Source organism: Papilio polytes, unplaced genomic scaffold (genome assembly GCF_000836215.1).
Source record: "Papilio polytes unplaced genomic scaffold, Ppol_1.0 DF821956.1, whole genome shotgun sequence".
Lineage (NCBI taxonomy): Eukaryota > Metazoa > Arthropoda > Insecta > Lepidoptera > Papilionidae > Papilio > Papilio polytes.
Window position 1 is genome coordinate 265,935 of NW_013527248.1, and position 16,656 is coordinate 282,590.

General features: G+C 33.5%; 1 protein-coding gene across 3 annotated transcripts in view; it reads left to right on the top strand.

The window, feature by feature from the left end:
* The window catches only part of LOC106107612 (protein slit), a 114,602-nt gene extending 104,063 nt beyond the window's left edge, over nt 1-10,539 (top strand). Inside the window, exons 28-38 of one of the 3 annotated variants that reach the window (XM_013288520.1) lie at nt 185-286; nt 481-613; nt 1,402-1,511; nt 2,273-2,386; nt 2,784-2,932; nt 4,680-4,809; nt 5,196-5,267; nt 5,654-5,695; nt 8,531-8,604; nt 8,835-8,975; nt 9,806-10,539. In XM_013288520.1, the coding sequence (XP_013143974.1) occupies nt 185-286; nt 481-613; nt 1,402-1,511; nt 2,273-2,386; nt 2,784-2,932; nt 4,680-4,809; nt 5,196-5,267; nt 5,654-5,695; nt 8,531-8,604; nt 8,835-8,975; nt 9,806-9,913 (1,175 nt within the window). In that variant the 3' untranslated portion in view covers nt 9,914-10,539. The remainder of the gene's footprint in view (nt 1-184; nt 287-480; nt 614-1,401; nt 1,512-2,272; nt 2,387-2,783; nt 2,933-4,679; nt 4,810-5,195; nt 5,268-5,653; nt 5,696-8,530; nt 8,605-8,834; nt 8,976-9,805) is intronic. The other 2 variants (XM_013288518.1, XM_013288519.1) reach the window with 2 other exon arrangements.
* Nucleotides 10,540-16,656: the final 6,117 nt, after the last annotated feature.

A 16,656-nucleotide genomic window follows, 5' to 3' on the forward strand; every position in this document is an offset into this window, starting at 1 on the left:
CATGTTATAAAAAAAAATATATATAAATGAGGGTATTTGCGGGACACTCACTTAGCGCGGTTGCTTAACGTTACGCGATCGCGGGAGTACTATTGATAACAACGCCATCTATTGTTCAGTGCAGTATAACTAATACATTACATTTTTAAGTTGTAATTAATACTGCAATTTGTATTGTTTTCAGGCCGTCTCTGTGAATACCTCACTTCCCTTACTTTCAATCACAACGACTCTCTCGTGGAGTTGGAGCCGTTGAGGACATCACCACAAGCTAATGTTACACTAGGTGAGTTAAAAATACGATTTTAAAGTATTTTTTGTCCAATTTTCCTAATTTTAGCGCTGATAGTTGCGGTAAAGACTTCTAACTAATAAGACATTAAAAAAATATAGATGAGGCAGTTTTTTTTCAAGGGTAACCACTTTAAAAGGTTTATTTATGGCCTTATTCGGTCGTAACATTATTAAAACTTCTTCCAGTGTTCAGCACCACTCAGCATCACGGAGTGTTACTGTACTTCGGTGAGAGCGAACATCTCGCTGTGGAACTCTTCAACGGCAGGATCAGGATCAGCTACGATGTTGGCAACCATCCTACTTCCACTATGTACAGGTAAATTGACCCACAGACAGACAGACAGACACGACACGACACGGCACGACACGACAAGACACGACACGACAAGTCACGACAAGATATGTCACGGTATGACAGATACGACACGACACGACACGACACGACAAGACACGACACGACAAGATATGACACGGCATGACAGATACGACACGACACGACAGACACGGCATGACAGAAACGACACCACACAACACGACACGACATGACACGACACGACAGGACACGACAAGACAAGACAAGACACGACACGACTCAAAAGTCACGACAAGACACGACACGACACGACAAAACAAGACACTACAAGACACGATAGGCACGCAAGACACGACACGACACGACAAGACATAAGCGTGTACACTAACTTAGATGGAGTTTATATGGTCCAGGAGGGATCAATTTTCCCCTAAAATTTGTGAAAAACAATTATTAATTAATTCAATAATAGTTTGCGATCAGTTTTAAAAGCATTCTCTCTAGAGTTAGTCACTTCAAAAAGTCCAATTGTTTCCGAGATTACAAGGAACAAACGCGGCTTGCTGACAGACAAAAATGCGATTTTCGTTATCAGCAACGCAAATATAAGGAAATCTGGAATATTTCTTTCAATATTACGTACAGACATAACAATTTTCTTAACTGTAAAACTAACTAATATTATAAATGGAAAATTTTAGATGTTTTCTTAGAGTTAACCTAAACTGTATAGTCTGGAACACATGCACTTTGTTTTTATTAATTCCGTAATTACAAAACCCTTGTTACAGTTTTGAGATGGTCTCCGATGGCTCTTACCATAAAGCGGAGTTACTTGCTGTCAAGAAGAACTTTACTTTAAAAGTGGACGACGGTCCTGCGAGATCTATCATTAATGAAGGTAATGAGTAGCCTTAGGGAAGATTTCTCTATCTCCTTTACTGTCCAGGTTTACCGAAATCTATACTATTATAATAAAGCGTAAACACACACTACTTTGTTGCAAGATGTCAGCGATTACAGCATATTTTTGAATAATTCTTTTTTTAATAAAAACCCCTACACTTACATGCTTTAGGCTATACATTTTCACGCCATTAAACTTAGGGGTAAATATTTTGTATAAAAACCCTAATGTGGGAAAGAGACCATAAGTTGCTGCCAACATCAAGGTAGCAAGATTGCCATCATTATGTCATTTTAACATTTGTTATTGATAATTTGACAAATGTGAACAATAAAATAAAAATTTTATAATTTCATGCGGATGAAGCCGCACGGGAACAGCTTGTTACTAATATTTTGTCTGGTATAAGATGTTTGTGATTTTTAAAGTTTTTGACAGAAAAAGTTCAGTTTGGTTTCCTTATGTAGATAATTTCGTAGTTAAGGGGGTTTAAAATTTATTATATACGACTCCAAGCGTTTCTCTATGGGCTATTTAACTATATTAGATATCAAAGAAAAAGTAATTATATTTTTGTTGAAATTTAAAACTCAAAAACTACTGGGACAATTTCAAATATTATTTCACCATTAAAAAGCTTTTTTATCAGTGAGTAACATAGGCTATTTTTTTTAATTTAACGCGGGCGAAGTCGCGAGCAACAGCTACGATAAAAAGCAAACTTCAGAATGCCAGTAACTTACGTAATGTTTCAGGTACTAAGGAGTATTTACGTCTAGACAGACCGATGTTCCTAGGCGGAGTTCCCGAAGATGTAGCTAAAGAAGCCTTTGGTAAATGGCATTTGAGGAACATCACTAGTTTTAAAGGTATTTTCTTTACATTCACAACCCTAATTTTATAAAACGAAAAGGACAGTAGATACATTCAACTTGTGAGAAAAGGAAGAAAATATGCAACTAAACAAGACAGAAGTGTAAAAGCTGTGAAACATATATCCATCTCTTTCATACTTATATAAACTATATCGTGCTATCTCTCAACTTGAAGACTAGCATATTTTAAACTTCAAAAGCTGTACGTGACATACGTTTATCTCTTTTATTTCTATGGCAATTCATATTGTTATCTCTTTCTAATTTAAAGCAATTTAACAATATTTTCTTTCCAACTAAGCTGTAAGCTTGTGCTACTCGACAATTCGAATCCTTGACAGCAAGATTACTTAAACCTTGGCGCTTATTTATATTATAAATAATTCGTCAGGTTGTTTGAAAGAGGCGTGGATAAACCACAAGCGTGTGGACTTCGTGAACGCGGCGCGCACACTGCGCACGGCGGCCGGCTGCGGCGGGGACGAGCCGCCCCCCGCGCCGCCGCCGCACGCGCTGCAGGAAGACGGCGCACACAAACCGGTAACATCGCATATCACACACACAACTATCGCACAACTGTCGTATCTTAGACCTAATCAGACATCTGCAAGTGCGCACCGTACTAGTACAATAGGCAATATGCATATGACGCCAAATTGTACCAAACTTTTTTTAAGTATACTTTATTACTATAAAACAATCCTGCGAAGATTTTTTTAATTATAATGTGATTTAGTGGCAAAATTTAATCATTAAAAAGTGTATTTTTTCAAATTCCCTCGCTAAGTTCTAAAACGCAAACTATTGGTCGAAGCAAGTGGCTTATCTAATATGGCGTCGCTTGTTGACAATACACAGTTCATTTACGTTAGTTTATATGGAAATACACTCTTGAAGTATTTTACTGTAAACACGATATCAAAACCAACTTTAAAATAAAAAATAATGAATAGAATTATTAATTACCACTTATTTGTACCAGGAATAATAAAAATGAATCGATTTTTTACTTTTTGACCTTGAGAAACTGTTGTGTTTTACGTCGAAGTGACATCTGAACGTATGTTATGAATGGAATAGACGATTGACGTCAATCGTCTCATGACAACTCCGGTCGCGTTTTAGTCGCTCGAAAATGGTCGTAGTATTATTTTATTATTTTTAGCTCAATGGTTGAATATTTTCGCGTCAAATTTTTTTTGTGGTTGTTTTATAAAAAGTAGAATCGTTTAAAAAAAGAAAAAAAAATACATGCATATTCCCTATTGGGAAAACCTACTAGTACACACTTTTAGTACCTTTAGTACTTCAGAGTTGTGAGAACACAATACCTGAATAGAATATAACGAGGGCAACAAGAGAGACAAGAGTCAAACATACGTTATTAGCGAAAATAAATTTCTGTTATAAATAATTTTATCCACTTTTGATTCTTATAACTGAAGGTTCATGCTTCAATCTAGCAAATATACAATCAAATCAAACAACGAAGAAGCGAACACCGATGTCGTGTAGTGTACTAAAAGTGCCAAATGTCCGAACAGAAACCGTTCGGTAACGTTACTTTTAGTACAGTGCCGAGTAACATATTTTTTAGTTCATCGTACGTGTACCAGCCAAGACAACTGTCGTGCGAATATCGATTTCGCAATTCGATTGTTTCGCACAACTAAAAATCGGGTGTTCACCTCCATATAAGCTCATGAATAAACAGTTGGAGGCCTAACTTTAGTCCCTTTCCCTTTTCACCCTTTTCTTATGAGGAAAGGATGGGAAGGAAAAGTGTATTTGACGGTGGAGACGCATAGGAAGTGTAAATGTCCTCTTTATGTGCGTCTCCTCCGTCAATTAAGGGTAGGCACACTGCAAATGCGGATGTTTGTGCAGCGGTCACTTTCCATTTCGGTGGATTCCGGCCGCTTGCTCGTTTGCCATCATATATTATAAAAAAAAGATGTGCGATTTAATCTATGGTGTGTACCCGCTGTAATACTACACTTAGGGCCTGCCCCACAACTGCCTGATAGAAATTCAGATAGCTTAAAAATGTTACTATTATACAGAATACCAAAATCTGATATTTCCATCATACTATTTTACACGTTGGATGGTTATCAGATAATTTACAAGAATTTGATAGGACTAACTCTTAGGGCCCGTCCCACAATGCTTGTAAATTATAAAAAATAAAGTATGTGATGGAAATATCGCATTTTGTTACAGTGACGTCACTTTTAAGCTATCTGAACCTCTACCTTTTTAATTAACTTTACAATTGTGTATACAGGACCCTTGTGTACCCAACCCGTGTGCTCGCGGGGGGCGCTGCGTGCGCGAGGAGGGCTCCGCCTCAGACTACACCTGCAAGTGCCGCGCCGGCACCGCGGGCGCGCAGTGCGAGCTGCGCACTGGCATCGGTATACACACTATATACCAAACAACACACCTAACAAAACGCAGTTACACCAACGAAACACACCTATTACAACATAATTACACCAACGAAACACGCCTATTAGAACATGATTGCACCTACAAAACACATCGAATGGAACACAATTACACCAACGAAATAGCCCTATCAGAACACAAGCTAAAGGAATGCACCTAACAGAACACATTTACATCAACGAAACACAGCTTCATTTCAACAACCAAGATGTCAAACGCACTTCTACCACTGAAATACAAGACAACTACGAAACACCTGCATTTTTCACACAAAACAGTCTAACTATAAGACATTATTTTTCGATTATTGTTATTAGTTACTCCGTTTTTAATTTAAAATATTGTATTCCAGGAGGCGCTCCGAGTATAGCTCTAAACAAGCCGCCAATACGTAAAATGATCAGCAACGTGCAAGCATCGCCAGGTAACTACACATATTTATTACATCAAATCTAGTCATCATCATCTCCTCTGCCTTATCCTACTCTCGGCGCAACAGGTTTTTGTCCTCCTTAACTCTATCATACGTCATCTCGGTCACTCTCTTCTTGATGTCACCTTTCACACTATCCATCTCTTTCTATGTCTACCTCTTCCGATGTACTCATAACTAACGTTCTCCTTGTTACATGATTCATCTCTCCTCATAGCATATCCATACCACTCTCACCTTTTACTCCTGTTAACTACTGTTTACAATTTATATATCGATTATCTGTTTGAATTCCATTGGTTTTTTTCCTTTTTGTTATGTTTATTTAAATATTTTTCAATTATACTGATATTATATTTTTCACGCTAATACATAAGGTCCTTTCGATCGACGAAGAAACACAGCAAGAACCATCGCAGGTATTGTTATTATATGTTGTTAGTTAAACAAAAAAACATTAGTTTTAAATTACGAAGTTGTGTTGTGTTTTAAATAAAGACTTTTAAATAATATATAGACGAGGCAGTCAACAATTCTACCGGTATTTTCTTTGAAATCAGTTGTCAAGTTAAGCTACCACGTGTATTGTAATAAAACATTTTACAATTATAATAAAATCCATCTTTCGTTAAAAAAACTAAATAGTGTTGCATACATAATATGACACCTATTGGCAATTTAAAATAATAAGATTATGTGATAATGTCTCGTATGTGATGTCAACTATGCCTCGTCTATATATTTGTATATCTTTAATTTTAAATAACGTGCGACTCAATGACATTTATCTGTCAAAAATCATTTAAAACATACAGATTAAAAATAGAATTACCCGCCATAAATCTGATGCCCAATGTTTTTTTTATTAGACCGAATGAAACGAATTAAACAACCCAATGGGAAAAGTATTGATTAATAATATTATTGATAATATATATGTCGGCTTGAGCTAGCACGATGTCAGAATTAATAGTACTCGAGATGACATGTGGGCGGCCATGGGTAAAGTCGGATGTCAGGGATACATTCACAATACTCCTCAGTCAGGATATCATCGACCTACCAAGCTCATATCGTTCAAACAATGTTCTCGCAACGATCCCTATTTTCAGAATAACCTAAGTTCTTTCAAAAGTCGCTTGGCGGCGCTCGTGTTCTAATTATGACTTTAATTGAAATTGATTTCTTCTGATTGCGACATATATTTAACTTGAAAGACATTTTTTTAATGTATTTTCTTTACCATCTCTATTATTCTATTTGAAAATATGTCCCAATTGTCAACATGTTCAAAGATCGTAAAATTATACAATTTTAATTGACCTCGAAGTATCGACTAAATTACAATTTTTATATAAATCTAAACTACGATTTCTAGACGTTTATTTTAAAAAGTTTACGCCTTTTAAAAAAAAAAAACTTCAGAAAAATTATATCAGACTAATATTATAAATGTTTGTTAGAGTTACCTAAATTTCCGAACGGATCTCAATTTGTCATAGATTAGAGAACACATAGACTATTTTTTTTTTTAATAGAATCGGAATCGTAGGCGTTAGTTAATATTATGAATTTTATATACAGATGACACGACTGTATTTTTTGTGGATACTGTCGAGGAGACACTGAATGCGGCAGATTTTGATGGAATAAGTACAGTATCAAAAAAAATTAAAACAACTAACTTTAGAGTGAAACTAAATAACTGAAATTAAAAGTGTAACTAAAAATGTATTTAATTCACAAATAATTTGTCCAGTTTGTATTAAAATTTAGACGTTTAAGTAGATTTTTATTTCTTATTCGTATCTAATATTAATTTAAAACTTTCATTCGAAATCTCGAAATATAACCTCACATTTTCATATAAATATCCTACATATGGTTATGTCAGAATATTTAATATAAAAAACATTTTTTAAAGAATAAATAATAGTTTAAAACTTAATTAAATGTTTTGTTTTCAATAAACAATTTCAAATTCCCGCGAAAACACGAAAATCATGGCGTCTTCAGTGACGTCACTTTTACTACAGAGTAAAATTGTATAGTACTGAATTCTCTATTGCGGTACTGAATGCTTGACGGAATGTTTGGTTTTTAAATGGTTTATTGTGCAATATCACAGAATTTATAATAATATAAGACCAGTATCCGCGCTGTAAGATCACTTCGTCGCCTAATCTTTGGTTCTGACGTATACGAGTGTTGCCAGCATCTCCCCAACACAATGTCACTGAAGGCTTGTCGTTTCGTGTTTACGTTTTTGGACGAAAACTGCAAAAAAATATTGTTAATTTTTATATATTCCAATAATAATCATTTTTTTGTGTCATTTTGTTTAAAATTTCAGTAGAAAACAAGTTAATTCTGTTATTTTTTTTATCCAACAGTATTACGAGGCAGGGCCTTGGTGTCAAACGCTGGGGATATATTATGTCCATCCTCTGATATCAATGCAATGGACCATAACGATATTCTCAAATGTATTAAGAAATTAATAAATAAAAGCAAGAAAATAAGAATAAATGGTACACTTATATGTTAGTACATATAGTGGTAAAATGCACGTCACTTCAATTGTAATTTTGGCACACTTTTCACTTTTTTGTGGGGTTTTGTTTCTGTAATAACGGTTATTTTGAATTTAAATTGAATGATACTTCATACTATTATAAATGCGAAAATTTTGATGGATGTATGTTCGAGTTTGTAGCCTAAACGACTGAACGGATCTCGATGAAATTTGGCAAAGATGTAGAGGATACCCTGGAAGAACATATAGTCTACTCGCTTTTGTTTTTTTTTTGATTCCACGCGGAAGGAATCGCGGGCGAAAGCTAATAAATGCGAAATTTTGATAGATGTATGTTCGAGTTTGTAGCCTAAACGACTGAACGGATCTCGATGAAATTTGGCAAAGATGTAGAGGATATCCTGGAAGAACACATAGTCTACTCTTTTTTGTTTTTTTTTTAATTCCGCGCGGACGTAGTCGCGGGCGAAAGTTAGTATTAATATATGTATTCACATAAAGCTGTTATTAATTTAGATATAGTATTTAGAAACTGTTAAATAGTGTATTTTTAATTATTATTTATTGTACCTTCTAGGCTCTTTCTTTAATCAATGTTTTGTTTATATTAACAATATTTTTGTAACAACGCCATCTATCGTCACAGTATTTAAATGGATATTAACTAAAATTGTAGCTAAATTGTTATGTATGTTTATTTTATTGTTTTTTTTTGCAGCATCTCCAGGTCACAAGTTATCAGGTGAGCAGTCGACTGCGCAGACATCGCCAGCTCCCGGAGGCTGTAGGAAGGTAGGCATTTAATTATATGTTACTCTAATGTTATATTCTGTGGATGTTTACTAGAATTTCCATAAAATTGAGTAGAAATTTCGCAATATTTATGAATGCTTTCTTTGCCAATCACTAAGATCTGTGCACTTTCCCTAGTAAAATAAAGCCATCTTTTCCTTCCCATCCTTATCTCTTAAGAAAAGGGACTAATTATGCTTGGATTCTTACAAGATTCGTTTGTATACTAGGAGGCGACACGTGACACAGTAAGTGAGGGTAACTGCCGCAGCCGGCGCGCGGTGCGCGGGGCTCGCTGCGCTTCGCGCCCGGACACTCGCGCCTGCGGCAAGGGACAGTGTTGCCAGCCAAAACGCACTAAGAAGAGGAAGGTACTACAATTTAGATTATTACAACAGAAAAGAAACAACAAACAACAGTGGTAGAGCCCGCTTTAACATCTTAGCACGAATGGGCCGGCTCGACCAGACAGAAAACAGGTGTGAAGTGGAAGCAATTCCGCGTTTCGTCTGATGAGTGTGGTGCCGGTGGCCTTAAGTCCTTTTCCCTTACCACCCTTTTGTTAAGAGGAAAAGATGGGAAGGAAAAGTGGATTTGACTGTGGAGGAGACGCATAGGAAGGGGAAATGTCCTCTTTATGTGCATCTCCTCCGTCAATAATGGTAGGCAGCGCTGCAATTGCGGATGTTTGTGCAGCGGTCGCTTTCCATTTCGGTGGATTCAGGCCGCTTGCGAGTTTGCCAACTTATATTATAAAAAAAAACTTTTAACAAAATAAATGTTATCAAAAATACGTAATGTTATTGACAGCTAGACTTTTATAGTATGTTAGTGTGGTCAGCTTTCTTTGTTAATTTCCACTTTAACTTGCAACACATTCGAGGATGTTCACTTCCTACAATAATTCCCATGTCGTTTGACATCAGGCCAAGGTATTGTTTTTAAAATATTCGCTATATCTAATATCTATACTAATCTTATAAAGATGCAAGATTTGTATTTCTTGAAATAACTCAAAAACTACTGGGCGTATTTCAAAAATTCTATCTCTAAAAAAAACTACATTATAAGTGAGTAACGTTGAATTCAACTAACGGTAATTATAATTCTGATAGCGACTGTCATATTCGATTATATAAAATGTTTGATTTTACATGGGAAGTGAATATAATTCCTTAACTATATTAAATTCTTGTTTCAGATCCGTCTGGTCTGTGACGACGGCACTCGCTACACCAAAGAAATCGAAATAGTGCGTAAATGTGCTTGCGGGAAGAAATGCGGCAGGACCTCGCCCTTCCTGCTCTAAGCAGGACCACTACCTGTCGTGGTCCTAACGTGGTCCTAACGTGGTCCTACCGTGGTCCTGACGTGGTCCTACCGTGGTCCTGACGTGGTCCTACCGTGGTCCTAGCGTGGTCCTATCGTGGTCCTAATGTACTCAACATAACCCCATTCATCCTCTTCTAATTCATATAGCATTTCGCTTATCATAGAAATTTCAACGAAATTATCAATAGACAATAAATTTTTAAATATTAACTGTAAATTGACATAACGATATTTCAAAAATGGCGGATTTCATATTAAAATATTTATCTGCTTTATTTTCAATAAAACATTATTTTTGACTTAATCTAACCTCTTGTTGTCAAAAACGCGCCATTTTTTTAGATTTAGATATAAAGGAAAGTAGCTTCGGCCTAAACTAATAGAAATGTAGATTAAATAAAACTTAATTGTAAACCGAATTAACAACATATATAATATCCTTCGTTAGACAAAACCTAGTCCTTGCAACGTATTTTTAGTGTTTTAACATATAACAGTTATAAAAAAACTAAACATCAAGATATTAACAAAATAAAACTGAATTTGTTTTAGTCGTAGTTCGTAAAATAACGATACAAATTTTGTTCAACTGGTTTTTAAAACAGAAATAATTATAGTACAATTAAATATAATTTCTTACTTTTTTAATATTTCCAAAAAATTACTTAAAATTATTTTATATCAGAGGCTATCGATAATTTTTTTGGCGGGTTTTCTAAATGTCAAACTGTTTTTTTAATCTACAATCAGTCTGTTTCCAGCCAGGATTTTTATTTTTTAAGTATTTATATTAAAAATAAAAAAATAGCCGATTTTTCGTGACAAAATACTTTGGATGTGTTCATTTATAATAATATATTTATTCTGAGTAGATAACTAAGGGATATTCTGTTATGCTTAAGTTTTTCTAAGAATCTTATGTCGAAATCTTTAGGTGTAATCACTGATCTGTATAAATGGATATGCTTGGGACAGCTTGTTTTTTCTGATTAAAACGTGCCTATTGATGTTATTAATGATACAACAGTTAATTTTATTTCATTTATTGAATCCTTGTTATCAACCAAAAACTTATTTTATGGAATATAATATTCATAATATATTTAGTTCCACATCTAGCTTAAAAACTATATTAGAGTTGATCGCGCCAAAATTACAAAATAGTCACAAAATACATATCCTATCCATTTATAGAGGTCAATGTATTGTTGAGATTTTTATTTATAATCTATCTTGCCATGAAGAGGTAATTGCAGCTAATATTTTTAGGTTATTTTATTGTAAGGCAACTTATTTATGTTTAAAAATCGATCCGACTGAGAATCATTTGTATAAAACTCATGGAATTAGTTATTTATTGCATTTTTTGCTAGATTCAGGCTTTTAGGCTTTATTGTGTAAATTAGTAGGTCTAAGTGGAATATAGGTTAAACAATGTAGTATTATAGATATATTTGACATTTTTTGTACGCATTCCGTGTTTTTTTTTTTAAATCCTACCGCTTTGGTAGTTTTCATGCTTGTGAACGCATCTACCTAAATATGTAAATGGACAGTATTAATGTTTATTTAAATAAAAAATCTGTCAGAATTAAGCATTTTAACTCCGGAATGTTGCGAATTCCTGCGTTTATTCAGCTTTTCTGACGGATTTTTCTCGAATTGTATAATTATGTTATCAGCTTTAAATTACGTAGCAATAGAATGTTGCAAATGGACGCCGATGACAGCGCTTTTTTAATAAATAAAAAGTAATTATTGTCTATGAACTTTATAATTTATTTGATGTAATAAAAGATGTTAGTAATTTTATGGTTTTTATTTTTAATTACACTCCACTCAACAAAAGTTACATATATTCGAGAAAACACGTCTTTTTGACCGACTTCTCAAAAGAAGGAGGTACTCAATTCGTCTGTATGTATTTTTATGTGTGTTACGGCATAACTCCGCCGCTAGTTGACCGATTTTGATAATTCTTTTTTATCTGAAAGGTAATGCTTGCAGGTTTTTGATTTTTGGAGTCAAAGACTACGACGTAGTTAAATAGATTAGCACAAAATTGCGCGTCGAAATATGGGGTCTTTTTTGCTATCTTTGCTTACGTAGCCTAAACTATAACACTTACATAAAAATGATGTATGGAAGAATTATAGCCCTTTAAATTTGCTAAATAAAAGTCCGCGCATAGCGATAGCATATATCTATCTATTATTAAACATTAAATTTGTGTTTTTATACAGGGTTATTGGTATTTTGACGTATTCCCGTTAGATGATAGAGGTCATTTGTGATAATTGTGACCCCTATATGTATACAAAAGTTAACCATTTTCGAGTAATCATGATTTTTAGAATCTTTCAAAATAAGTCAAAAAATTTATTTCAGTAATTACTTTATTTCTTCACCTTTATAAAAAACGATTAACTATCGATTAATTTACAATACTAACATCTGTACCCAAAGATCTGATAAGACCCAAAGAGCATATAAAATAAGAGTCGGGACTCGTTCCTTTTTTAATCTGTTTCTAATTAACATACGAAAACGCGGGAAAAACATACGGAGAATAAAAGGAGGATAAAAAAGGAGAATACGTCTAATTACTAACCCTGTGTACTTCGAGATAAAACGACTTTTTAAGTAATTTCTAAAGGTTTTAAAACTGAAAATTGTTAACGTTAAACACCGATAGAAAAAAAAAATCGTAAAATACATTTGGTCGTAATTTGTTTATTGTTACTATACGTATAGAAAATAAGTTTTATTCAATTCTGTACAAGTTACATAATTCCTTACAAGGTATATTTGTCCCACTGTCCCAGCGCCAGTTCTACAGTAGTCTTGGGCTTAATCGGACATCTGCAAGTGCGCACCGTACTAGTACAATTGGAAAAAAGTACTAGTACACACTTTTAGTACCTTTAGTACTTCAGATTTGTGAAAACACAATACATGAATAGAATATAACGGGGGTATAAATTATTAGCGAAAATAAATATAGTTATGAATAATTTTATCCACTTTTGATTCTCATTATCGAAGGAGGATGCTTCAATCTGACAAAAACGCGAACACCGATATCGTGTAGTGTACTAAAAGTACTAAATGTCCGATTAACAGAAGCCGTTCGGTAACGTTACTTTTAGTACAGTGCCGAGTAACATTACTTTTTAGTACATCGTACGTGTACCACCCAAGACTATTCTACAGCGCCGTGCCGGTCACGAATAAAGTAAGTCAGAATGGTCGGCGGCGAGAAAAAGTAGTTTGAATATGACGATATGTTGAGGTCATAGGTGACCCACAAGGCGCTATGATATAGGAAGGGTGAGGTCACCGGTGACCCCCATACCGTTTAACGTGTTAACTATATTAACTTCATATTTATATGCTCTTAGTGAGAGTCAAAATGGCGGGTGTACCATCGCGAATTAAATTATACCACTTACTAAAAAAATGTACTTAAAATGTACTATTTAGTACCTCGCTCAACAAAATTGTACTTCTCTAGAAGGTACAATTTTCTGGCAGGTATTTTATTTCGGGTGGTCGAAGTTTCAGGTAACAAAAAAAACAGCGAAATAAATTAAAATAAACTTTATTTAATCAATATTGATCGTACTTTATCAAATCTCTTAATTCCCCTCACATTTATAATACAATTTACAATAACGAGTTCTTCATCCAAGAAACAAACAGACAAACAATTCGTCGATTTCGATCGTTTCATTTTCTTTTTGACCGACTTCCCAAAAGGAGGTACTCAATTCGTCTGTATGTTTTTTTTATGTGTTACGGCATAACTCCGCCGCTAGTGGACCGATTTTGATAATTCTTTTTTTATCCGAACGTCATCTTGCAGGTGGGCCCCATTTTTTTGTTTGATTTTTTTCTAATTTCATTTTCTATACATAATTCGATTTATATAAAAAATATGCAGACAATTTGAGTACCTCCTTTTTTTTAGGAAGTCTGTCAAAAAAGAAATTTTTCAATATTCTCTGAATATTTGATTATTTTAAAAAGTTACTGTTTAAAATATTTTTAACTTAAAGCTTGTTGGAGTTTCGCCTTTAATCCGTATAAAAATATTATTAACAGTAGACTATTATTAATAATAATAATCAAAATTTGAGGAAAATAATAAAAAATCACATTTTTATTGTCATTTTGCTGATATTTTTGTATGTATTGAAATAACTAAAAAACTGCCGATTTTAAAAATTCTTTCACCGTTAAAAAATATCTGTGAGTAACATAGGCTATATTTATTACTTTTTTAATTTCACGCAAGCGAAGTCGCAAGCAACACCTAGTTAAATATAATAGACGAAATGTTGTTGCCGTTTTGTAGAAATTCGACTTTCATTCATAGGCTTTTTTTTATTATAATATCATGCATTTCTTCATATATCATAATTGTATATCACATACATTTCCTCGCTTTATTTTGCAGTTTTCACATACTTATATAAAAATTGTCTGTCTGTCTGTATCATGATTGTTTTCTAATACTGCCTACATTATTGTATAAAACATTCGTTAACCTTTTCAGGAATTTCATATATGTACTTAATAATAAATAACTCATTACAACTACCTAATATAGGGTAGACAGAAAAACAAATATACGAATTAAAAAACTATTTATAAATACATTTAATTGACAACTTTGAATACAGAAGATCGAAATATAAAATTGTGATGATTCTTTTGTCAGTTCGGCCAACATTTGTCGAATATTTGATCAAATATTTGTCGAATATTTTAAACATTTAAAGCTAAATAAGATATTAAAAGAAATTTAAAGCCTCGCTTTATTGCAGAAATGTCATCATCATCTCCCCTGCCTTATCCTACTCCCGTAGGGTCGGCGCTCCGGGTTTTCGTCCTCCAAAGCACTCTATCATCCGTCATCTCAGTCATCACTCCCTTCTTGATCATGTCACCTTTCACGCAATACTTCTCTTTCTATGTCTACCTCTACCGGTGTACCTCCACACTCATAACTAACGTCCTTCTTGTTACATGCGATTCATTCCTTCTCATAACATGCCCATACCACTCCTTACCTTCTCAACCACTGGGGCTACTTTCAAACTTCCTCTAATATACTCATTTCGTATCTTATCCATTCATGTTACATCCATCTTAACATTCGCATTTCTGTCACATGTATTCTCCTTTCATCCGTCCCTTTGTCCCAACATTCAGATACATCATGACAGGTCTTACGACAGCCTTGTAAGTTTTCCCCTATATTTTAAGGGGAATACGAGGGTCCCATATCACACCTGTAACCTATATTATTGCAGAAATGTATATTTATATAATACTAAATTTCTTAAATTGGAAAAGAATTTCATATTCTTCCATATTAAACATTAAGTGTAAAGAAAAATAATTTAAAGTCCATCCACACTCAGAGATTAGCCCTTAGCGACGATTTACTGCGATTTAAAGAATTCAATTGAAATGAGAAATGTATGGAAATGTATGAAATTATAAAATTTCTTGGAAATGTGTGAGATATAACATATTATAGTAAGAAATGTATGAAATATATGTTTACTGTAAAAATATAATGAATTATAATTTGTAACTGCAATTAATCTGAAATAATTTCACACATTTCCGGGAGTTTATAGGAATCACATACATTTCCTAGGAATTGTGTACAATGACGGAATTCGTACATTTCCTTTAACATTATTTTGTAAAAATTACGTGTTTAATTTTAATATAAATTATAACAAACATATAAAAAAGCTAAGCTATTTAGACAAGTTTTAAATTTCTCATTTCTCTTGAATACTTTAGTTTCAATTACTAACTAACTTAACAAATAAAAATATTATAATAAAAATATATAATTTAATATGAATAGTCAATTATATTTACTTACTAATCTAGATAATATATACAAGACAATTAATTTCGCAAATATTCCCACTGGGTACCTAACACGAAAATTTTCAAGATCAAATCATCAAATTTACGTGAGAATTTATTGATTTTACGCGTATTTTAAATCCCATATAAATAGTCAATATTATTGATATCTCAAAAATTTTCGTGTCAGACCCTCTTAAAAATACAAATGTATTTTTAAAAGCTCATATACCAATAACTATATAGGTTTTTTTATCTCTTTTACTCCTTTTAACAAGAATAGAGACAAATCACTTGAATTCTAAACTACCTTCTCGGGTAGTTGTAAGTCACTACCTCTTTGGGTAGTCACTTATCTATAATGTTATAAAGAGGAAAGATTTGTTTTTTTGTATATTGAAATAACTCGAAAACTACTCGGGATAATTTAAAAAATCCTTTTACCGTTAGAAAAGTATTTCATCTGTGAGTAACATGGGCTATATTTTTTAATATCACGCGGGCGAAGTCGCTAGCAACAGCTAGTACTGTTATGAAGGGGAAACATTTGTATTTTTGTATATTGAAATAACTCAAAAACTAATGGGCCGATTTTTTAAATTCTTTCACCGTTAGAAAGATAATTTATCTGTGAGTAACATAGTATTTTAGTTTTTTAATTCCACGCAAAGTCGCGAGCAACAGTATGTTATATTCATGGGTATTCATGTATTCGGGTAGTATCCATTTCCCTCATTTCGAAGTACAGTAGAACCTCGATAAGTTAAAGTGCAAGGGAAATACAAAATACTTTAAGTTATAAAGGTTTTAAGTTATCAAGGGTCT